General features: G+C 37.7%; 2 protein-coding genes across 4 annotated transcripts in view; one reads left to right on the plus strand and one right to left on the minus strand.

Annotated features, from left to right (window-relative positions):
* TEX9 (testis expressed 9) overlaps positions 1-22,620 on the plus strand; it is a 24,003-nt gene extending 1,383 nt beyond the window's left edge. For 2 of the 3 annotated variants that reach the window (XM_039557599.1, XM_010390858.3), the window contains 9 exons: positions 941-1,011; positions 4,764-4,812; positions 5,752-5,837; positions 7,331-7,509; positions 11,277-11,359; positions 13,664-13,837; positions 17,657-17,791; positions 18,280-18,414; positions 20,061-22,620. In XM_039557599.1, coding sequence (XP_039413533.1) covers positions 941-1,011; positions 4,764-4,812; positions 5,752-5,837; positions 7,331-7,509; positions 11,277-11,359; positions 13,664-13,837; positions 17,657-17,791; positions 18,280-18,414; positions 20,061-20,138 — 990 coding nt within the window. In that variant the 3' untranslated portion in view covers positions 20,139-22,620. The remainder of the gene's footprint in view (positions 1-940; positions 1,012-4,763; positions 4,813-5,751; positions 5,838-7,330; positions 7,510-11,276; positions 11,360-13,663; positions 13,838-17,656; positions 17,792-18,279; positions 18,415-20,060) is intronic. The other variant, XM_039557600.1, reaches the window with a different exon arrangement.
* The window catches only part of MNS1 (meiosis specific nuclear structural 1), an 11,087-nt gene continuing 6,024 nt past the window's right edge, over positions 18,875-23,937 (minus strand). The window contains 2 exon segments of the mRNA XM_010390861.3: positions 18,875-21,702; positions 23,322-23,447. Coding sequence (XP_010389163.2) covers positions 21,604-21,702; positions 23,322-23,447 — 225 coding nt within the window. The 3' untranslated portion in view covers positions 18,875-21,603.

Genomic DNA, 23,937 nt, shown 5'->3' on the forward strand with positions numbered 1-23,937 from the left:
AGATACATACATAAAACCTCATAAAAAACTTGTTTAGTTGCTTAAGAAAAGTATCTGTAGGTGGTTTTATGCCTTAAATACTAAAAATTAGTATTTGAAAACCAGATACTGTTACAGTAACCTCCTAGTGAAATAGGATCTACATTGTTCAAGCTGAAAGAGATACAAAGAATAAGCAACATAAATAGGTAACATGAACTTTGTAAGAAGGAAACTTTCTCAAAACAGAAAAAGTTCCTGTTTATTATCAGTATTATCGTTTAACATTGGTGTGGCTGTGTACCAGAGAGAGTCAAGACTTTATATGAAAGTTGGAAAAATGAATAAAAAGGGAACGGGGAAGTTACGGTTTATACCCAAAACAGTTTGGAGAAGGTGTTCTGCATATTAGAAATATTCATTGTAAGTACATTCATTCAAATAAACAAGGCTTAAAAAGCAAATTAGTAAGTATTCTGTAAAGCTGTACTTGTATGTACTTCTCCTACTGTTGAAACTTCAATTTTATGGCCTGTGAAAACATATTCTTCTCTTGAGCAGTGACAAGCTGAGCCTAAATGCTTGGCATTTGTACAGGAGCGGATGAAACAGCCAAAATAGCATCTAGTCTCTTTCCTTTAGAAAACAGCAACAACAAAACCACTGGTTTTTTCTTCTCTAAATATAGCAGAAGATGAAATATTCTTAGGACACTTAATATACCACATGGCACTGCCAGATTGCACAGATATACATTTAACAACAAAATAGCAACAGCATTTTCATTTTTAGACATCTTTTCCTGTGTTTCAAAAGTTCTTTTCCACAGTAGACTATAGCTTCCATTCTTTTCCATAGTAGACTGTAGTTACTGTGATTTGTGATTTACAAATAGGTAATTCATCTTTAATAGATTATATTCCCCCAAAATCAACCAGATTTTTTTCTTTTCTTAATGAAGAAAGGCCAGCAGAAGATACTATCCCAGCCAGTTTCAGTACAGAGTAAGTCACCTGAAGATGACAGACAAAGGTATGTGCTTTACAACTGCTGTGCATAATTGGTGAGGAACCTCACACTGATTCTGCACACCCTAAATTGTGTCCTAATCATGCTCCTGTTTTATCTGTCTTTGCTGCATACTGCATTGGTGAAGTCTTAAATTTTTTCCTATTATTTAAAAAAAAGTGATCCTAAGCAAGTGTTGTTCCTTGTTATTTCATGGAAGGCTTAATTTTGCTGGAATGTTCTATCTAAGATACTAAGATACTTACTACTTGTAAAAGAGCAAGGTAAGGTAACAGGTTTCACTGCAGTACCAAACAGTAGGCACTTGGCAGTGGATGGTTTTTAACAATTCAGCTGACAAAGTGAAGGAATAGATCCTGGTTCACATTTAACTTGGCCTAAGCGTTCCTGGGACAGGAAATGCCTGATGAATACAAACACAAAACCCTAAGACCCGAAAACATTGAGCTGCCACCCTCTGGAATGTGGATACCATTACAGTGCTGGGGCCCGCATGCCTTTGGCCTGGATGATCACAACCTGAGTGTTCAAACCCCTCAGCTCAGGAGTGGGGACATGGCTGTATTCTCTTAGTCATTCAGGGGCATTATTATTTCTTAGTTGTTCAAGGGTTTGTATATTGGTAGTGTGAGAAATGGGTGAATTTAAGATAGATTAATACACAGTTTATCAAGGATCTGATCTGTAGGTTCCTAAATTTATGATGCCACTAATTGGGATAAGAAGGATACAGGAACAGACTACAAAATGCTTCAAATATTAAGCTGCAGTTGGGAAACTTTTCAAATAGTGTATATGAAAGTCTGATAAAGATGATCAAATAGTTACTTTTGTGTAGAATAAAAGCAAAGACATTTTTTCTGAAAGTAAAAGGAGTTTTCCGTACACAAAAAGGTGTGACAGCAAGTCAGCTTATATGATAGAAGCCTGACTACCAGCAAAAGTTTGTTACTACAATTAAAATTATTCCTGACCTATTTTAAAGCCATAGCCGAGGGAGTGATGGGCAAGAAACTTAATGTGTTATCCATCAGTATAATCATGCTCTTTAAACAAATTCTGGATCTCACTTTATGTTCTGTTAGATAAATTTTGAACATTAGACGGAGAATTTTTAAGAACTTCAAACTGGAGTTGAGTTTTAGGGCTGCTTTATTAAGTAATGTGATTGGAAGATTCAGCCGCACAAAGGGAATTACTAGCTTTGATGGTACACATTAGAAATTAAAGTGTTGGAAGAATTTAAAAAAAGAAACAAGAAGGGCAATTAGCATGTCAGAGTATCAACTGGCCTACCAATTACGAACTTAAATTAAAACACCTTAAAACAACCACAGTCTGGTAAACATAGTGTTCTGATAAACATTTACGTGAGAGAAGATTGGAAATCGCATGCTGTTGTGAAAAAAACTGGAAATGTGTGCTAGGAATTAGGCACACTGATTATCCATGAGTGAACACTGAGGCCATTCAATTAGATTAGTTCCAAGCATTTAATATTTAATTAAAAATTCTTTTCTTTCTAAAGTGTGCAAGCAGATGGGCCTTAAATCTAAAGGAAGCACTTGAGGTATTTTTGAAATATCTCCTTGAAATTTCTATTGATTCCTTTAAGGAGAATGAACACTAAAGCAACTGGAAAGAAAGGGAGGAACTGAAGCAAAGAAAGAGGTGGTATCGAGGGGAAAAAAATGACAGGTTGAAAGGAAAAAACAAATGAGTAAGCGAAGTAGAAAAAAAGACAACAAATACTTGAGTCACTCTCCAAGTCAGCGTGTATTTTAAATGAAGTTGTTCTGGAGTTCTTACAGGATATTTTTTGCAGGGAAATTTGATTTACGTAGCAACACAGCAGCGCCGGTGAGAGCGCACTGCAACGAGCTTTTGTTTACACTTTCCCTCTCCAGCCATCGCCCGGCGGGCGCTGGGCCGGGCCGCGCATGGGCAGCCACGGCCCGGGCTGGGGGCTGGGGCGGGCCGGGAGCAGGCGGCGGAAAGGGCTGGAGCGGGATGGAGCGGGAGCAGCAGTGCGTGACCCCGGCTGCCACGGCCTCGGGCTGCTCATCTGTGCGCTTCTGCGGGATTTACACAGCCCGGGCTGCTTGTCTGTGTGCCTCTGTGGGATTTACACAGTCATTTCACCGACCGTACAGCCACACAGCTGGAAAGCAGGCTTTCAAAATGGGGTGTCAGGAATGGGGAACAGGAAAGAAACCATTAGGGTTAAACAAGCTAGAGGATTTGAGAGATACAGTGAAGCTGGGTTTTTTGTTTTGCTTTGTTCGTGTTTGGGTTTTTTCTATTTTGTATTTTTTAAGGCGACCCTAAGACAACAGATACAGTATGAGAAAATTAGTCTGTTGGGGGAAAGAACATACTTGTTTTCTTGAGTATAGAGCATGTTGTATTTTCAGGTTTTTTCAGAATAACATATAACTGCTATTTCTGTGGCAGCAAATCCTCACCTTCTGCATGCTCCTAGAGCTAACCAATAGGGAGGAAGCATGAGGAAAATAGGGTAAATAGAGAAAAACTAATCATCCTATTCTTGAAGTCTGTTGCCAGCTACACACAGATGATTTCTCCAGGTTTTTTTTTTTTTCGGGGGGGAGGGGTTGGTTTTTGGGTTTTTTTTTTTTTTTTGGATTAATAAAATATGGAGCTTTGTGCAGATAATTCTTGTTGATGAATGTCTGTGAAATTTTTAAAGGCAAGATCTAAACATTTGCTCAAATCAGCCTGGCAAAAAAATTAGGTGATTTGATGAGCCAGAAATTAAAATTTTATTCAAAATCTTTTATAAGCCAGCATTTTAATTGAAGTAAAAAATTTATAAAGGGTAGTTAAAAAATAGCCTTTCATTGCAATAATATACATTCACGTAACTCATTTTGAAAGCAAAATTTAATGTATTTATCTACATATATATATATATCTATCTATATCTGACAAGGTATTTGACCTGACTAGTAGACAGCATGCTCAATCTTTCTACTTAATTTCAATAGACTTGAAAAATAATAATTTAACCTGAAATTCAGTTACTAAGAAGCACAGTTTTCAGCCAAATAAGCAGATAAGAAAGCTGCTTTTTTTATTCCTGGTTTTATTCCGTGCCTGTAAAATGCATACCATATTTATAATACTTATTTCAGAGAAAATTCTGTGAGGCTTTATTTATAAATTGCTCCACCTCATATTCCTTTGACAGTCCCTGTCAATTGACCTGACAACAGTCAGTCTGACCCTGCTAGGACAGGTGGAGCTACCTGCTCACAGGACGTAGAGGATGCTGGTTTATCTTCACTTCGTTTGTATGAGTTTAGGGGTTTGTGTGTCAGGTAGGTGTTACTCAGTGAGCTGCTGGCAATTTTTGGTACTGGATTGTCCTGGGGAAGCTGTAACTCTCTGCTTCCTGGCTGAGTACTCCCTGGTACAGGGAATCATTGATCTAACAAGCCAGTAGCCTGAATTCAAGAGACAAGATCAGGATTCTGGTACATAAGTACTGTTGTATTAGATACCATAGACTCACCAGGTGATTTGGGTCGCAGATGAGGTAGACTGGGCAGACAGCGAATGAGACTGAATTTATGCTTGACCTCAGTATGTTCCTACCTTAGCTATATTGTTTATTCTAGACATATAAAATGTTATTCTCCTGATTCTGAGAGGGGAGGTTGTATTTTAACTGCAAAGTGTTTTTACAGTATTATAGATGTTCAGTGAATTAATTTTTTTTTTTTTTAATGCAGAGATCCACTCTGTCCCACAGTTTCATCTCTTACACACTCACTTGCCAAGGTACCAAAACTATCCTGGTTAATTTATTTTCTAGCATAATTTCAATATATAATAACTAGTGATTTTGAGGCTACACTGGGGCTTATGTGGGTGGCAAGACAAAGGGAAGTGATGCAGGGACAATGTTACCAGGGCTCCTCACTGCCACTGGTGGTCAAGGGAACTTACATCATGCTTAATGTTTATATTTTGTTGTCTCTTCAGCTGAGAGAGAAATACTGTGTTTTGAACATCAGATTAAGAATTCCAAGTGCAAAATATTCGAATATAATTAATTTCTTGCTTTCTTTCCTCCCTCACTTGTATACTACTAAAGGCAGTACTAGTGTCTTCTAGATGTAATAATAAACAGTCAGAGTAACTGAATTTAGAAAATATAATGGAAAAATGAGATTAGGAACAATCTCAATAGTCTCTAACTACAACTATATTGAAGCTTTCATGAGGTGAGCTGAAGCTTCTAAAATACCATCTGCAGTTATTTATCAGAATACAGTAGAAAACCCTTTTATTTCTTAAGAATATTTGGGTGAAAGTAACAGAAATATTGTTAAGTCTTCCTTCAATGGGGACATTATAAGATTAAAATAATTCATAAAATACCATATTTTTGAAGGTATAATGACGTCCAGTAATTAATACCTTGATAAAAGCTCAGAGCCTTGCTTGTGCATAGATTTATTATGAGTATGTGTGGAAAAACTCTCACAAGCCAATGACTATTGGGTATACTACATTTAGGGCATAGAGACATAGAAGTTGCAAGCTAAAGATGAGTGCAAATAAAACTGAGACGTCATTTTGAAAGTTCGAAAAGCATACTTGGAAAACTATTCTTGAGTATGGATATATGAAGAAGGAAAAAAAACCATAAAAAAACCCTAGAAAAAAGTATTTCAGTAATAATAATGCCCCACTCATTTCTGAAAAAACTTTTAGGTAGAAAACAAGAAGAAATTTCCTTCTGCGCCCACAGCTCAGAACAGACCATGGTCTGCAAGTAAGGGAAAAAGAACAACTTCAAGGTATACCAAACATCTCATTTGGTTTGTCATGAAATCTTGTAGTTGCTATTTTTGTCTATCAAGTTATTTTATACATGTATGCTTTTATATTTATACAAATAAATGTATCAAACTTTTGGTCCTCCTCAGTCAGCTCCACCATGTGGCTATCTTTGTTTACTTGCACCAAAAATTATCAGTGAACGTATGTGATTAATAATACACCAATGAAACTGTTGCTTTCTGCTTTAGCACTTCTCAAGGCTGACAGCTAAATTCTGTAAACTCCTTCAATGAAAGGAAGTCCAACGAGCAAAAATAGAGCACCTGAGGCAACCTGGGAGAGCACACTTGGGTGCTACAGCCTGATTTGTGATCAGACTGGTGCTGGGAAACATGAGGCCTTGAAGGGCCTCCTCTATTGTAGTGAATCTTGGGCTCACAGGACAAGAGGCTCAGTAATACAACACAGCTGTCAGGGGCTCCAAGCTGAGAAGCTTCAGCTCTGTAGGTAGCAAATTCAAGGTTGTAAAACCAAAAAATGGAGATCTGGACAAAGAGAGAAGAGTCAAAAAATCCATAAGATCCTGGGAGCAAATTAAAACTCCCATGGGATATGGCATAATACCAAAATAGGATGAAAATTGTCTTCAAGGTGGCAGGACATGGAATTGACAGAGGCCGAGACTGTCTTACAGGAGTTGGAAATCCCTGGAGGCCCTTCAGACCTCCTTTGGGCAGTTCAGGGGAGGCTGTCATGCTGGCACCCCCCATCATGAGATTTAGAAGTGGAATTGTACAGATGAAGAGCCTGTGGGGCAACCCCAAATTTGTGGGAGAAAGTTAGGAGCTAGAAGGAGTTTGGAGGCTGCACTGGAATGAGCATATGTTGGAATAAGAAGTTAGGAGCTTCAGATCCTGTGAGAACTAAGATTACCTTTCTATAGGAGAAAGCAGAGGAGATACCGTGTGTAGGTGATGTGTTACCCTGTGTTCTGGTTTTATGAAAATATTGATATGCAACCTCTAGGATCAGTGAAGTTTCCTAGGCTGGGCATAATGATGCAGAAATTGTGGTAGGGTAGGAGTACATCCAGGGGCAACAGAGTTCTACAAGATTATGTGGTGGGGGGTGGAAAGAGCAGAAATTAAAACAGAGGATAGTATCCAAAGCCAATAGAACATTCCTCTGTTTCTTTGCTTTACTCTGATTTAGTTACAGATTTGTTGAGACCAGAAGACCATGCCAGAATCTTCTCAGTTGAAAATGGTAGTGGTTTCTGTGTCTTCTACATTACAGTATGTAAGAATCCTATAATTATTTATGTGGAATATGGTAAAGGTATCTTACAGAAAGAAAATGAGAAATTGCCATTGATGCATCTTTCATATGAATGCAGGTAATGAAATTGCACTATGTAAATAACTTTACACTCTTAAAAATAGCAAATACAAAAAAAATTACAAAAATATAATGTATTATAAATTTAAAATCTAGATTTTTCATTTTTTAGTTCAAAAATAAGAAACATGGAAGTACAAAGTGCTGATGGTGTTGCAGTACTGGAAGACTGCATAGGTTTTTCTTTAACAAAATCAATAAGCAAAGTTGAAGAAAAACTAAAGAAAGGAGTCTTACCAGACTGTCAAGATGATGATATTATTCCAAGGGTTGGAAATGAAATGGGAATGGGTAAGTTTCCTTCCATGGTTACTACCTTTATTCTTGCTTCGTGACTGTTAGAAATGGGTTTTCCTGGGGAGAGACAAAAGGAGTTTCTGTAAAAATTACAGAAATTCTAAAGCCCGTAACTTAAAGGGAAAGAAGGTTTTTCCTCTTTACATAGTCCTAGAGGAAGATCAGGTCACATATGAATGATTATGTGGAAAAGTGAATTATTATCTTCCTTTTCACCTTTGTAGGGGGGTGTTTGGATGGTTATGTATGTTGAATAAATGCATAACATTTGATTCGTTTCACTGGGGAAACAGAAGTACATGATGCTAAGCTTGTATTTCCAAAAAGATGAGCTTCAGTCTCTGCACAGACTCTGCCTTTAGAGGCAAAAGCCTTTCCTCAGACCAGTGCTGTGGATCTTAGCAAGTGGCTGAAACGAGGTAATGTTTCAGCTACAGTGCTTGAATTTGAATCCTCCAGATATTTTCTCACTCCCAATGGTGTGTTAATGTCTGTCCTAGAAACAGAGCAGGGAAGGGATTGCAGCATTTGCCAGCAAGGCTAAAGGCATGACACACATCTGTCTTTGTGGCTCCGGTGTGATAAAAGTGAGTTTGTGTAGTTCCTTACAATGCTAAAGTGAGCATGAAGTCAGAGACTCACTGCAGTAGCACGAAGTGCCCGAGCCCTCTCCTTTTAATCTAACAGCTTGATGTCAACAAGCATGCCAACACAGAGGTAGCTTGGTTTCTAACCTCATATAATTCTGTGCATATCTTCTGTTACCAAGTCTCCCTAACCATACCCTCAGATAACTTTTTTATCGTTCTCTTCCTGAACCAAAAAACAATCGTTTTGCCTTGCATTGGAAACTTAAACCAAATTAATTCAAGGCAACTCAAGAAGAGTTATTGCTAGTGCCTTGTAATCAGGGACCAAGGGTATGTATTGGAGTATTGAGGATTGTTTCTGTAACTTTAATGATTAAATAAAAATCCTCTGGATTAATTTTTGCATTTTGAATTTGATATTGACTGTTTAGAACACTCTGAATGTCTCCTTAATGTGATGAATAAGCTATGACAGAGCATTCCAGCAGTGCCAGACTCCTCGAACAGTTAGAGTGTTCACAAGGAAGCAGACACAGGTATTAACCAGGCCCTGTTACAGAGAGGGATAATCCATAATGGATTCCTTAGGCCTGTGTGCCTGTGCCCATCTATTTAGGCCAACGTGCTGATAAGATTTCATAGCACTGTCCTTTCCCTGAGTTTCTTGCAGCACTCCTCCTAGAATTGGGTTCCCTGTATTTCATGATCACAGGTTAGCACAGTGCAGCCATTTTTCTGCCAACACAGTAGCTCAGACATCATTTTAGTCTGGGACTGTTTTTGTGGGTTATAATTCAAGTCTGCAGTAACCAGCAATGATAGAAGCACACAGACATAAAGAAGGCTGAAATATGAAAGTCTATTTTTATCTAATGATAAAACACATATGAATAACTATCTGAATTGTTGCACTTCATGTTAATCTTCAGCTTATCTCAAGAATTCAAGACAGCGGTTCTTTTTTGTAGGGTATCAGAGTCTCTCAGATGTCCTTTTCTTCTTTACCAGTCCCTAAATCATTGGTTACTTTATAACCTAAGACCATCCTATGAAGTGATACTCCCCCTTATCAGCCTCATCAGGTGATTAAAATTGACCAGTTAGGATGCTAATTGTTTAATTATCTTTACCCCTTGTCAGAATTCAAATTATCTGGATTATAGGCACCTCCCAAGAGTGATCTAGTTCTAGTTGTGCCCTTGAATTTTCACAAGTTTTACTACGAAGTGCTCTTAATGACACACAGCTGGATAAGACAGAAGTTTTCTGTGGACTAATAGCTGAGTAAAAGAGGAAACAAAATGGTGAAAAACAACCAGTTTTTACAGGTAGTGGTATAGCCCTAGAGGAATCTGTCATGGAGCTTACATTGAGAGCTGGTAAAGAAACTTGTCTGTGAAACAATGATTTTAGGGTAGTTAAAACTGATGCTGAAGTATTGCAAAAGAATCTCATGGTACTGAGTGAGGTGATGGAGTACAAGTTTGTATTCTGTATTAAAGAGTGCTGAGTAACACTGACAGAAAACACAGCTATCCAATCCCACCTACTACACAGCTCCAGTTACACCTACTACTGAGTGGATTTACCTTAATTAGTGATAACTAAACAATCTCCAAAAGCATAAACTTATTGCCTGTTCCCAGTGGAAAAGGCAAATTAAGTTTTAGAAGTCCTTCAGAAGATAACAGAAAACAATATTGTACTGTTACCATTATGCTATTATATAATTGATGCTACCCCATCTTGAGAATGGCACAGAGTTCTGCACACCCCATCTCAAATCCAGGATGTAGAACTAGCAAAGATACAGTTCAGAGTGTACAGTGCAATTAGAAGTGTAGAACAGCTTGAATTTGAATCTTTAGTTTGAAAACAAAACAATTAAAGGCAATATGAAAGATCTGTAACGAAAACAGTAATGGTAAAGGGAAAGCTGTCTTTCTCTAGTGCAAACACTAGTAAATGCCACATTAAATTGGATTTAAAGGGAGCTATACTAAGTGTTTCACATAATGCATAATTAAATTAGCCAGCTCATTGCCAAAGGATATGGTAAATGCCAAACTACAGTATGTTTTATGAAGTAAATCAAACAATTGTATAGAAGTACGTGAAAGGAGATTGTGGGAACATGAAGGCTTCATTATAGTCTCCATCTTGATAGCCACTAGTTACCAGAAGCTAGCAAGGATACAATGGGAGGAATAAAAGTCAGTCTGTATCGTATTTTTTCATGGTGTTTTCCTAAATTGTACTTACTACTGGCCTCTGCAGAGTTAGAGCTTAAGCTGCAATTGATGAGGGAAGGTGAGGGAAAGTAAATGAATTCCTGTTACAGCAAATGAACACATGTACCCATCCATTTCTCCACTCTTAGATCCAGATATTCCTCCTCCACTTTATTCTTTTCCCCTTGTAGCTGCTGTGAATAATGGTTATTCCTGTGTTAGTCAACTTGATCCTCAGACTGTTTCCATGCTTTATGCCTGTGGAAGCTCCTTGTGAATGATCCGGGAAATAGGAAGTATGAGAACAGACTGTTCACATACAGCTTGTTTCATCATGCCAGTCCATTTCTTAGCTGTCCAGGAGCAAGAAAGTATTTCATTTGAAAAAACCATCTGATTAAATGGATTTAATTTTAAACTATTAATTGAAGAATGTTAGCAGTGTACTTTAAAAAAGCATAGACTACTGTGTGGGAGGGATATTTACCTGTTAAGAGGGGTTTGCAGTCTACATCGAGTTCCTTGTTGTGCAGAGTTTAAAATTACTTTGGTTGTAACTACAGAAGTTGCAGCTCCAGCTGGATTGCAAGGTAGGCATGCCCTACAAGATAGTTTTGTTGACTTCAAACTCAGTAAGTGCTGTCATGTACAGCATGGTACGATGCAAGCTTCAATTTTGTGAATTATGAGTCTTTTAAAGATGTCAAGTTCGGTCATTAAAAGAAAAAAATCTGTACAAAGCTCTGCCTAAGAGTGAGAAACCCGCAACACCTTTTTAGAAATCTGAGTTTTTGTCTATTTCTCTTCAATAATTATAAACAATGTATTGTGTTTTTAAATACAAGATGAAAGTGAGTTCTTGCATCAGTTTTGGTTCTTTTCTGCATTGAATAATGAGTACTTGTATAAATATATTAAATGTAACTTTTTATGTTCACAGAAGCCCAAATCAGATTTCTTAAGGCAAAGTTACGTGTGACACAGGAAGACCTGGCAAGTGTAGTGTTTGAATGCAGAAAAAAGGTAAGAGATGAATTTTTTAATGTAGAAATGGAATAGGTTCCTCTTTAACAAATAAACACAAAACAGAATTCTCTCAACCTTTCCTTTTCAAATATTAAGAGTTAAAAGTTCTATTTTTTTTTAAATACCCTATGAATTTAGGGTCAGGGGTGGTAGTTTCTGTATGTGATCTTGGGCTAAAAGCTTGCAAAAGGCACTTAATGGAAAATAATTTGGGGCCAGAGAGAACCACTGGGAATGAAGATATGCCCCAGCTGTAGGGCCAGTATGGTGCTGCAAAGTCCTAAACCATCACTGCTGGGAAGGAGAGCAGAGCCTGAGAAAAAGAAGGAAGAAACAGTAGCAGTGAAATGCAGAGTGTGGTATGCAGAGAGAAAGAGAGTGGTGCCCAGAGCCAGCCGCTGGGATGAGATGGATGTTTAGGGTAGAATGAGAAATAGAACAGCTTGAGAAATACAAAAGCTTGAAAAATACAGTTGGGTGCTTTCGGTGTATTCAGTGGATCAAGTGTGGAAAGAGCTTCCATTTTAAGTGGAGTATTGTAATCAAAACAGAGATGAGTCTCTGTTCTCAAGAGTAGTACAGTTGATGCAGAGGACAATATTTGGAATTACATATTTGGGCAGATTAGACTGAACTTAAGGCATTGTGAAGCTACACTGATATTTCACAGTTAGAATGTACAAGTGAGTTTTATGATCTGCACTGTCTGGCAATATATTTTAAAGTGATGCTCAAACAGCTCTTGAGCTGTAAAACCTTAAGTAGTTCATATCTGTCTGCCAGAGAGATCACTTCTTATTCATGTATTTGTAATCAAGCAAGGTTTTTGAACAAACTTTCCATTTTACATAACTGGATTATTTTTAGTTGTGGTCTCTTAACTTCAGAATGTTTTTTTCCACCTATTCCCCAGGCCCAAATGTGATTATGACATTAAGAACATATGGCAAAACACCTATATGTTTTCTTACAAGCTTTTAATTTAGCATTAAGGAGCAGGATGATATTAAATGAGTTTTTTGAGATAAGTACATGAAGAAGATCTTCAGAAGTAATTAGATTTTGATATTTTATATCTGTACTTTATTTTTATCAACACAGGTGCTTCTGCATTTCAATACTTTTATGCTGTGATCGGAAGAAAGTTGTTACATTAGATTTTAAAGACATCTTCATTTTCAAATCAAGTATAATTTTGTCAGTAGCTATTGAACTTCATCATTCCATGCCAAAACCACTACAGAATTCAGTTACTGTAGCAGATGACAGACAACCTTGTACTTATTCTTGTCCTGCTCCCTTAGCACTTTGTATGTAAATGTATCATTTTGGGTTCTAGTTTCTCTGGTGTGAAAGTAACTTCATTACATAGAAGGTCCCAAAAATTTCATTTTGACAAAGCCTTGAGATAGATTCTGAGTTTGGTTCCAATTCACAGTCCAGTTGTTATAAGGAAGCAGTAATTCTGTTTAAATATAAAGAGGTGGGAGTTTCTGAGGTGCATGAAGTCATGAGAAGCTTAGGATAAAGCACAGATTTCCCAGGTGGGAAGCTTGTATTCCAAGGGGCTGAGAGAACAGCAGAGACTTTTTTCACATAAGTTCCATTTCTGTACGTGCCTGGTTTCTTTTTCTTAAAGAAAAGCAGGGCATAATGTGTCTCTGAAATAATCTAAATTAGTATTCACTTATAAAGTTTGAAAGGTTATAAAAGAAAAATGCCTTGAATTATAATGCTTAATGTGGGATGTAATTGCCAGTAGGTCATGAATCTAGTACGGGATTCACTTCATGTTAAGAGAATCTTAAATTTGAATACTTGATGTAGCCTGGATCATTAGCTTGCTTTTAAGTCAAAACCAGATAATATCCTAAAACATAATGGATTGGTTTATCAGTAATTACATTCTCTTCCTTTTCCCATAATTTTTCCTAATGTGTGCATTTAGCTATTCTCATGAAATTGCCACAAAATACCTATGTGCCACTGTTATTCATATTACTCTATAACATTTTGATTATTTGCAAAACCTTTGGGCCTATGAGAAATGTTTTACATAGTGCTACAAGACACTTTCAAGTAAAAGACTGCAGGAAATTAAATGAGACAAGTGTTACTGGTTTTTAAAGTATTAGCTTGGTACAACAGTGTTTTGTTTCCTTAGTCTTACTTGTTGCTATTTCTAGATCTACAGCATATATATTCTTACTACCTTTTATTTACAAGACATTATTACTGCATTACCATTCTGCTTCCTTGCAATAATTTAGCTGGGTTTTTTTGCTAATTACTGCCATATAGGATGATGAAAATCAGAATTTAGAAACTCGGCTTAAAGATACTGAAGAAGAAAACACAAGACTGCAACGAACAATCAGCCTGCAGCAGTCTCAGACTGAGAAGTACAAAATGTTGTCACAAGAAGCAAACAAAAAAAATGAAGGGTTACAACAAGAGGTCACTGCACTAGAAAAGGTATTGTAGATATTAGTCTCATTTATCTCAAATAAGGGAAAAACCCACATCAAATTACCCTCTGTTCCCTGATGGATTGGTAAGAGCTGTATCCAATGACCTGATTAGCATCTCAATGTCTGTTAATAGCTTTATAAATTGTATTTTTAAATGGCCTAATAATTTTTTTTAAAAGGAAGAAATAATATATTTTGCTAACTGCTCATCTTCTGCTTCTACCATCATATATTTCTTTGTTTTAAAATTAAATTCCTGTGTAAAAGACCCACAAGAGACAAAACTACCTTTTCAGAAACTGCTGTCAAATATAAAAAGGAATCCTGAAAAGTGCAAGGAAATTCCATTTTTCGGGTTTTAATTATAATTTTTTAAAAATTGCTTCTGTAAGTTCTATTGTAAGCTGTAGAACCTAATGAACATTTTCTTAAAAAGCACCTGCAGCTTATAATAGTATCTTCTGCAGGTAAAGGAAGGGATGTCTTTGTTGTTGCAAATGGACTGTTGGACAAGCAGGCACTCCAGAGTGGCTGAGGCCAAGTGAGCGTGGCTGCTGCTGTCCCACACACGCACAGTGGTGCCCGTGCCTGGCACAGCAGATGGCTGCATACACAGCTTTGTTTGTTTGGAACTTAATCTTAAGGGCAGCACATATTTTTCTTTAATTCCTCAGAGCTAGAGGGGTTGACTTCAAAACCACGTAATACACATAATGTTGTGTAGTACATGTAATAGAACCAGGAGAATGTTTCAGTTAAAAATTTGGGGGAAATAGAACTCAACTCAGCCCATCAAAGTCTCATACTTCCATTAAATCATATTATGGATTTGTGTGGGTATGCTTGTATCTTACTGTTCCTTAGTTCTGGCATTTTAACACTAACATGGTCTTCGTGTTCTTTTTGTGCAGATACTTGGAGGTTTTAAGTTCCCTTACACTGATTGTGATTCTGTCAGAAAAAATATTCAGTACCAGTATTTATCCTACTCATCAGCTCACAGCAAATAGGGCCTAGAGATTTACAGTCATTTAGTCCTTTATCTTAAAGCAAGACAGAACAAATTATATTCAAACCATCCTGGACATAAGATTGTTTAACCTGTACTTAAAGCCTTCTGGAATGGCAATTTCAACCATTTCCTTGCACACAGTCACAAAGTATTTAGGAAATGGGATGAAAAGTTTATTCACTTCCAGTGTACTGGTACCATATCCAGAATATGGTCACTTCCCTCACTGGTCTTTGCTTTGGATTTACCATCCTCAGTTGCTTCAATTATTCCTCATAGGTTGTGTTTTCTAGAATTCACCAAAGTTACCCATCAGTCATGATCATGAAAAATAGTGGTAATTCTTTAAAATACTAAGACAGCAAAAAAAGCAAATGGATGTAATGAAAGGTTCTCTAATTCAGAAGTTATTTTACATAGTTTTTCTGCTATAATAAATTATCTAACTGCAAAGACCATGCATGTAAAAATAATTTTGCAGTAACTGCTTTTATCTCTTGTGGACTTAGGAGTCTGAAAACTGCTCTATTTTTTAGATATGAAGTATTATTCAACCCTACTTAATTAATGTAGTGTAGTTCAATTCTAGACATTTAAAAGCAATTTCCTGTGAACACAGGCTTGAAATGGTGCTACTGTGCTGCTAAACTCTCACAAATCTTACTTGCGGTCTAAAGAAAGTTTTCTGTATAGCTGAGAGAGCACAAATGTAACCTCTGATTTTGGGGCTTTTATTGCTTTTTCTGTTGTTGCAATGTAGATGATAGTAGACCTACATTGTGATACATACGTCCCCATACTCCCTAGATTATCAAGTTTTTGTAACTTCATTAATGCCCCAGGTACTTTTTGTATGTGCCTAAGCAAAGATTCTCACCTGCTTTTCACAATTTACCTGAAACATGGTACCTACTTTGTTATTTTTACATCTCATTTTTTTGGTGTTTGGTCTCTGTAAACATTTCTGCTGCAGCACTCACCTAAGGCAGCAGCTGAATTCTGATGCTCCCAGAAACTTTCATCCATTTCTTTCCAGCATTCAAATTTTTTTCTATCTAGTTGACCTAATAAATGCTATCACCTCTCCCATCTCTTTTTCACCACTGGTCTACAAGAACATTCCTTCCTTTGTGTGTTCAGCTCAGCTCTAACATTAGATAGCAGTCAGGGGAACACCAAAGTTGTTCTCTTACTCTTTTTAGGCCTTTGTGCAGGGGTTTATCACTTGCCTTGAAGAAAGGCTTGATGTTAAGTACATGTTCTCTCTCAACTGTTTTATGGGGAGGTGTTGGAGAACTTCCTAAAGGTAGCAGTGCTGCCTGCACTGCTGCTGGGAGGATGGACGGCCTGGTGAGGGTTTCTCATAGGCTATCACAGCCCCTGCTGATGTCCCATGATGTGCCTCAGCCCTGTCAGAACAGTGGGGAAAATCCAGCAACTGAAATGGGATACAAATTTAAAACAAAGTAGTTTATTCTCTCCCCTCTTAGAGAAACATTATGTGAGAAAACTAATCCAGCTTTGACTTAGGCAGAAACCTTGCCTAGTTACAAAATAAGACACTTATTTCAGGCATTTTTAAGATTAAAAACTTGGAGTTGACTATATTTAACAAGATACCTTCACTGGATGACTTGCAGAAAAGTCCTTGATAAGGTGTTACGTGTGACAGTAAATGACAAAAATCCCTAAAAGAATTCTTAGAATTCTTTCATTAAATGATCTGATTAGTGGATAAGTAATTTGCATTGCATATAGACTATTTTTTTTTGGTCATTTAATGCTTTAAAGACTATATTCCAAAGCTTTTCATATTAATGCAGAATAAAATACATAGCACAAAAGATTCAGTTGACTTAATTCACAGCTCCATCATCTTGATACAAGACAAAGAGGTCAATTAGTATGTATTTCTTGGATAAATGATGTCGAAGTCTTAAGTAACCACCACAGAGCAGGTGTAGAATTGAGAAAATAGAAGAATTACTCAGAAATGAGGCAGTCTGAGGGCTGCCTCATTATCAGGAAGTCCCCTCTCTACCTTGAGTTGGTTAAAAGAAGCCCATTACTGTAAGTTTGATAGTTTAAAGAAAAAGTCTTATTTCTTTTTCATAAAACACAGGATGTGCTCTTTCTGCCAGAATTGTTTATTTCTTTTACTTTGTCTGTTATCTATATTCCCTGATCTTTAGTCTCATTATTCTGTTCCTCAACTTGGTCTCTTTCTCTCATTTCCCCACTTACAGCACTATGAAATACTGTCAGCAGAGTCAAGAGACAACTGTTTTGATGGGTGCCATAAGACTTGATGAACTATTTTCTGCCAGATGAAATAGTTACTACCCTCAGCCATCTTCAGTAGGCTGCTTTAACTTCTTGGTGGTAATTGCATGTAGTAATCTCTGGGGCAAAGAGGTTAAAGGAACAGGTGGGAAGAAGCAGCTGGGAACATGAGCCACCATTCCAAAATCTGCCCCAGAGTGGACACAGTGATTTTTTTCTCTTTTTCTGACTGATCATACAAGGTTTTTCAGTCAGTCCTGTGGTCTTACATGATCAGCTTCACAATTATTCCAAGAGAAGCTTAAAAAAAAAAAAGATGAGAAAGATCCTTTTTCAAGATTTCAAAGGAGAAGGGGATGTTTTAACAGTAGAATTGTCTTTGAGACAGATTCTATCTGCAGGCCAAAGAAGTTCACATACTTCAGCTTTCAAGGGTGAGCCTTTTTGTAAGTGTGTTGTTGATACAGGATTCATTAAAACACCATTAATATCATGATGTTTTTATTGGGTTTGTCCTTTCTTAAATAGGAATTGGAGAATCTAAAGCGTGCCCAAAAGCAGGCTGCAGCCACTCAGAGTGCAACAGAGGTTCGTTTAAACAGGGCCTTGGAAGAAGTGGAGAAGTATAAAGTGGAGCTTAATAAACTGAAGCAAAGCAACAAGGTACTGTGGCTTAGGAAAAGAAATTCCAGTCTGTAATCACTCAGTAATGCTAGAATGAGACAAAAAGCTTGATGGGCTTTGGAAGCATCATATCTCTTATAGGCAGCCCCAAAATTAACTCGGAACAAATCACAAAAGGCCCAATAAGTTATCTTAGCTGACACTACTGCAACCTCTGCAGGAGGAGGAAATGTACAGAATGAAGTTAAAGCCTTTCTGATTTTCGTCATTTGTGTGAAAATGAGACATGTTTAGAAAGAGAAGTACACATACATACTTAATACATACAAAGGCAAACCACAGCTCTTACTGCCAAGATTTTCTTTTCTTTTTTAAGCTTTGATGTGGGAGTATTTTGATTAATCCCATTTCTTTTCAGAAGTGTCATGTGTGGCTACTGTTTGTCATTTTCTTATGTAATGCCAGGTTTCATTGATTAAAGCACCACTTTCATAATTAATACATTTCTCCTTTTCTTCCCTTGGTAGGATGTAGTTAACCAAGAACTCAAAACGATTGAAGACTTAAAATCAGAAAACAAGAAACTGCAGAAACAAAAAGGAGAGCTAATTACAGGTTTTAAAAAGCAGTTAAAGTTAATTGATATTTTGAAGAGACAAAAGGTAAGGAGCAGAGTAGGGGTGTATTTCAGTTAACAACCTCTAGCTAAATGTGTCTGTTGTCCAATAAAGTAATATTGAAAACTGTGAGTTTACATGGAAGGAAATTAAAATGAGAGGAAAGTATACTAAGAGATGTTGCCCAAATTGAACAATTTTCCACTTACTAGTTCCATCACAGCTTTCACTTAAAAACTTGGGATGTGTGCAGCCATTTCTATCAGTTTTCATTCTGAGGCTGCATAAGACATGGAGAGCTATGGGCTGCATAGCTGTCTGGACAGAACCTTAACAGACTGGGTCACCTCCAATTTCTTACTCTGCTGAATCTCATGGGATTCATTTTGTGATGGAGTCAGTGCATTTCTTACACTCTCAAACCAAAGCTGTAAGACAGCTAAAGCAAGCAATGTATGGTGGCTTGTTAAACAGAACCCCCTTTAAGAAAGGCCAGCCTTAGAGATAAGAAAGTAGAACATTTTATTTACCCTTTGAGTACTCAGTGATCACCAGACATTTAGTAAACACTTTCGAAGCTGTTGAGCCCCTAGAGGAAGAACAGTTCTGTATGAAGTGGCAACTTCAGGGAGCAAAATACACACATTTATCCTAAGAACTGGGAATTGCAATATGAAACTACACCCTTGAATCTGGAATACTTCCCCAACACAGGGCAAAGGAGGACAGGTACATGGAATAAAAGGAACCAGGGCTGCTTGTGCATTTCCAGTGCAAGAGAATTTTTCTGGCAGTAACAGGATGCAGAGTAGATCCTGGGGATTCATCTAACAGCAGCAGTACTAGCTCAGCCTTTGGCTGGCCCTTCTAGCTCTGCAAGTTTATTTTGAGAATTAAAGCTACACAGCATTCACTCAAAATATGTTCTTATAGATGAGGTAGCTCATTGTCCTCTGGAACGTGAATTCACTGAAATGGGTGTCACAGAGCAGCATTTCTGTTCTGTTCTGACTGGGAACCAAACCCATCGTCTCAGACAAGTGTCACAAACTGCATTAAATACATTTTTAAACAATTACAAATGCTGTATCAGAACTGCAGATAGGAAAGAAAGCCACTTAACTTTTCTTACAAAAAGTGTTACTCACAGATGAAGGATGCTGTGAATTGTCCTTTCTGAAGAGACTGTGACTGGAGAAACGTGGATGAGACTGGGGCTAACCCTGTGCCTTGCAGCTTCTGGCCAAAGGCGCTGGGGAAGGGCAGCTGAAGCTCACATGTGATCGATACTCACAATCAGGGGAAGGACTTCAAGTCTGCTTCAAACAGGCCTTTTGTTGAATGAATTAGAAAAACCTTATTTAGGCTATTTGTGTAGTATTTGTGTGGCAGGTTCAGATGCACAGAGCAGACAGAGCCTGAAGAATGATAGAGGGAAAAAATTCCCTAAAGACATTAAATATCAGGAGTAGGATGATTTGCTTTGTAATAGCTTTAATGTTAAATTGTATATTGATCAGCTTGAAAGAACGTGGACCAGTTTTCTTACACGTGTTCTTTAGAAGTGACAAGAGTTGTCAGATTTTCAGGAATTTCTGTGCTTCATTAAAACACATAAAATATCCCAGTTATCCAGGATTTTGTATTGGTCATTCACACTATTTTACCTTCTGCTCTTTTTTTTTTTCCAGATGCACATTGAAGCTGCCAAGATGCTTTCTTTTACCGAAGAGGAATTCATGAAAGCTCTTGAATGGGGAAATTATTGATCCCATTAAATAGCAACTCCTGTTCGAAAGAGGAGTCAGACAGTACATTATTTTGAGATTGTATATGAGTCCTTGTTAATAGTTAATAACTGTATATCCCACTGAATTGATTTTGTTGATTTTACTTACGTTTAAATTGTTTAACTTTTGTAAGCCTGATAGCTTGTGTTGTAATGTCATATGAAATACAAATTTCTACTTCATTGCCAGGCCAAACTGCCCATTCTGTAAGGAGCAGAGAAGCTCAGACCATGCAAGGAATAGTCCAACAAGTGAACTTGGTTATCAGTTTGCTCTGTTTTAGCATTTAAAACTGTACCTTACCTATGGTAATATTCAGTCCAAGGAAGTCAGGATTTAGTCTCAGAAAACTCCTTGTTGCAACAGAAATAAATTAACCAGTGATCCAGTTGAGAAGAAAATATCATGTCCTTTTTAAAACACATGGTTGGAAAATTGGCCTTGTCTGTTCTCTGTAACAGATCTCCCCTCAAAGCTAGCTGGTCTGGCATCTAATTTAAGCACCAACAGCTCTTTTATAGAAACGACCATAACTTGTTTTAGCCATTACATCTTAGCCCCTGGCTGGCATAACTATACATGAGACTTGCCTCCACAGTCCCATAGAGCTGTATTGTGTAAAAGTGTTCCTTCAGTCAAGGTGAAAATACTAAACCTTTCCCTGGCCATCAGCTGCTGCTTTGGGATACAGGCCGGAGCGATGACTCCACATTCACAGGTGCTCTACAAGCATTACATCCTTAACAACTTCATTAGTCATCATTGTAATCAATAACTAGAAAACAGATTCAGGGTAGATGAGCTGAGCCTGTTGTGCATACATTAATGAACAGGAGCAATACAAGCCTGTGCTGCTTGCAGGAACTTCTGCCAGACCTCAGCTATTGCAATGGAGTCCTGCCTCAGAGTAAGTGAAAAAGAACATGGGATAAAAATTAGTCAGTTTATGCACTGAAAGAAAGGTATAAACAGTGGTTCTGACCTCAGAATGGAACAACATCTCTGCTTAGAACCTTCCAGTGAAGGACCTCAGACCTACCTCATGGAGGTAAGACACTACATTTGGATGAGGATTGTAGTAGTGTAATGTCAGGACAGCCACATGTTCCCAGAAGTAGTGCGTTAGGAGAATCCTTTAGTCCAGACTGGAATACACACGCGAGCTTAGGTTTCTGCTGTGTTGCTGAAGAAAACATTTCTAACATTGCTACATGACTAACTGAGAATAATTGAGAACTCCAGAACAGTTTATTTGTGAAAAATGCAAGTGGAGCACACACTTATGTAAAACTAACTGCTCATCACAGTTTAGAACTTCGGTTTTAAAAGCAAGGCTTTTAATGCTGCTAAAGAGGAATTCCTCACTGTTAACAGCAAATAGAAGTTTTCACTGGGAAGCAGCTGACACCTAGTGGTAAAAGCAGGAGCTGAGCTGGGGGAAGGTTCAGCTCTCTTCTGGAAGTTCATTACCTCTTCTCTGTTGGTACGCCAACCTGAAATCTTCTCCAAGCATGTTAATGTCATTTTCGTCTTTGAGTATTCCCTGCATTAATAGGAAAGAAACACACATCAGAAGGTAAAACAAAGTAGAGAGATTACTATGGATCTCTGAAATCTTCCATGGAAGCAATACTGCATCCATAATGGTATCCATAATACTGTTATGTTGCCTTCAAAACAAACCTGAAAATCAAGCCTGAAAACCATCACAAAACCTGAGCAGATGAGTTACAAATTGGTGCTAACCCAGAGACCCTTTTTGTTTTGCCAAAAGACAACATTTAGCTGCGTTCTCTTGCTCACAGGAGTGACTGCTCACTGAGTGACTGCAGTCAGTACAGCACAGGAGCAGGTTTAGTAAAATCACGCAACTGCAGTGAAAAGAGGCCCTGGCTGGGCTGGGGTTCTGTCTCCACCTTTACCTGTGTTGGTATTAGCTCATACAAAGAAATAACTTGGGAAATCAAGTAATGCAGGACAACTTAATCAAAAACTATGTTTTTGAGAAGAGAAGTGGGGCACCTGGAAATCTAAATTTCTAAAGTAATTTTACAGCTAAAAATATGTATGACCCACAGAACATACCTTGCAGCATTTAAAAAAGAGGAAAAAGTTACAAACTGCATTTATATTGGAAAGTTTTGGATTTGGTAGCACTTTGCTATTTAACCATTTTCAGTGAAGTAATGTGATATAGGAGCACCCAACTCAGACACAGTGTTGAAGCAGAGAACAGAAAAGTAGAACATCATACATGGCACATATGTGAGCCTTGGACATTGAAATTGCCAAGGCTTCCTACAGCAGCAAATTCAAACCAGAGAAGTATACAAAATGTTGTCACTCTGAGTTATCCTTTAATGAAATCTACATTAGATAACAACTCGCTCCAAGTGTTACAAATTCCTGCACCAATAATTGTATTAATATTTGAATAAAAATGAAACTCTGCTCTACTTAATGTTTTCCAGATTGCAGAATTTCTTTAACCAGCTGGATAGCTCCCTCCCTACTGTAAATGCCTTTTTACATCCCTAAGGCAGCTCTCTGTTTATTTGTGTACTATTAGGAGATCTTCCCAATTATGAAGCACAATACGAAAGAAATTGTAGTTTATTCCTATTGCAATAACTGCTTCCATCTTTTTAACTTTTAGAAATACAGGGACGAACAGAGCAAGCTTGGAAATGCTTCTGTAAATGCTGCAGTTCGTTGCACTACTGCAGAATCCATAGTTATGGAATATTTGGCAGACAAGCCAGAGTTGCAAGAAATTGCTGCCAAAACCCCAGCTGAGAAATTTGGTGGAAACAGGTTTTAAGATGTGGTGGACCCCTTTCTGGCTAGAGAAGCCCTGCTGTAGAACTCACATTCCATATTTCAAACACTGGATGTGCAAAATGCTGTGGAAGCTTTCAGCGAGTTCTGTACAAGGCATCAATAGTGCCAGAGAGCCCAACGCCCCTCAGCAGAAAGAGCAGTACTGTAAATGCGTCCCACCTCAAAAGAAAAAGGAAGAGGTGAGTGCGAGTGAGCTAACACAATAAGGACATCCACTGACTCCGGGAACTTGCACAGTTCTGCAACTTCACCTTGAACTATCCAAGAGAATATCAATTTACAGGACAGATATTAAAGGTGTTTAAAATACAATTCACTTACTCGAGGAAGATAACCCAGCAGTTTCCATGCATGCTCTTTCAAGAGTTTCTGTCTCTCTTCTTCAATAATTGCACGGATACTTGCTTGTCTCCTCTTCTCTAACTCTCTTTCTTCAAGTTCACGCTCCTACAATAAACAAGTTTTCCCAAGTTCTGTTTCAGCTCTTGTGAACATTTGTTTCCACCATTATCCACCACAGCATAAAGACAAAAATTTTAGTGGAGTAAATTTTGAACTTCCACTTACTAATTCCTGGTCACAGGAAATTCTCTTGAAAAGAATGGAAAGTGTATGTAAAAAAACCCCACAAAGCACTGTTTAAACAATACCTGTTTGGCAACTGGAAAACAATCTCATCTAGATAAAACAGAAAACTGAATGGCAAGTCATGGGATGAGTCTGCTGTCCAAGTGTTTGGTGTCAGAAGCCATTTTGAAGGCAGGCAATGTTCAGTTCTGGTGGCTTTTTGGCTCTCAGACAAGTTAGTCTGTTCCTGTCCTACTGCTCTAATCCAGGAAAAGGTGCAATAGGTATGAATTCTCACATTGATGACTGGAAATTGCAATTCACATTACACAGGTGATTTATACCCTATAAACAGTTATGAAAACAGCAG

Source organism: Corvus cornix, chromosome 10 (assembly GCF_000738735.6).
Source record: "Corvus cornix cornix isolate S_Up_H32 chromosome 10, ASM73873v5, whole genome shotgun sequence".
Lineage (NCBI taxonomy): Eukaryota > Metazoa > Chordata > Aves > Passeriformes > Corvidae > Corvus > Corvus cornix.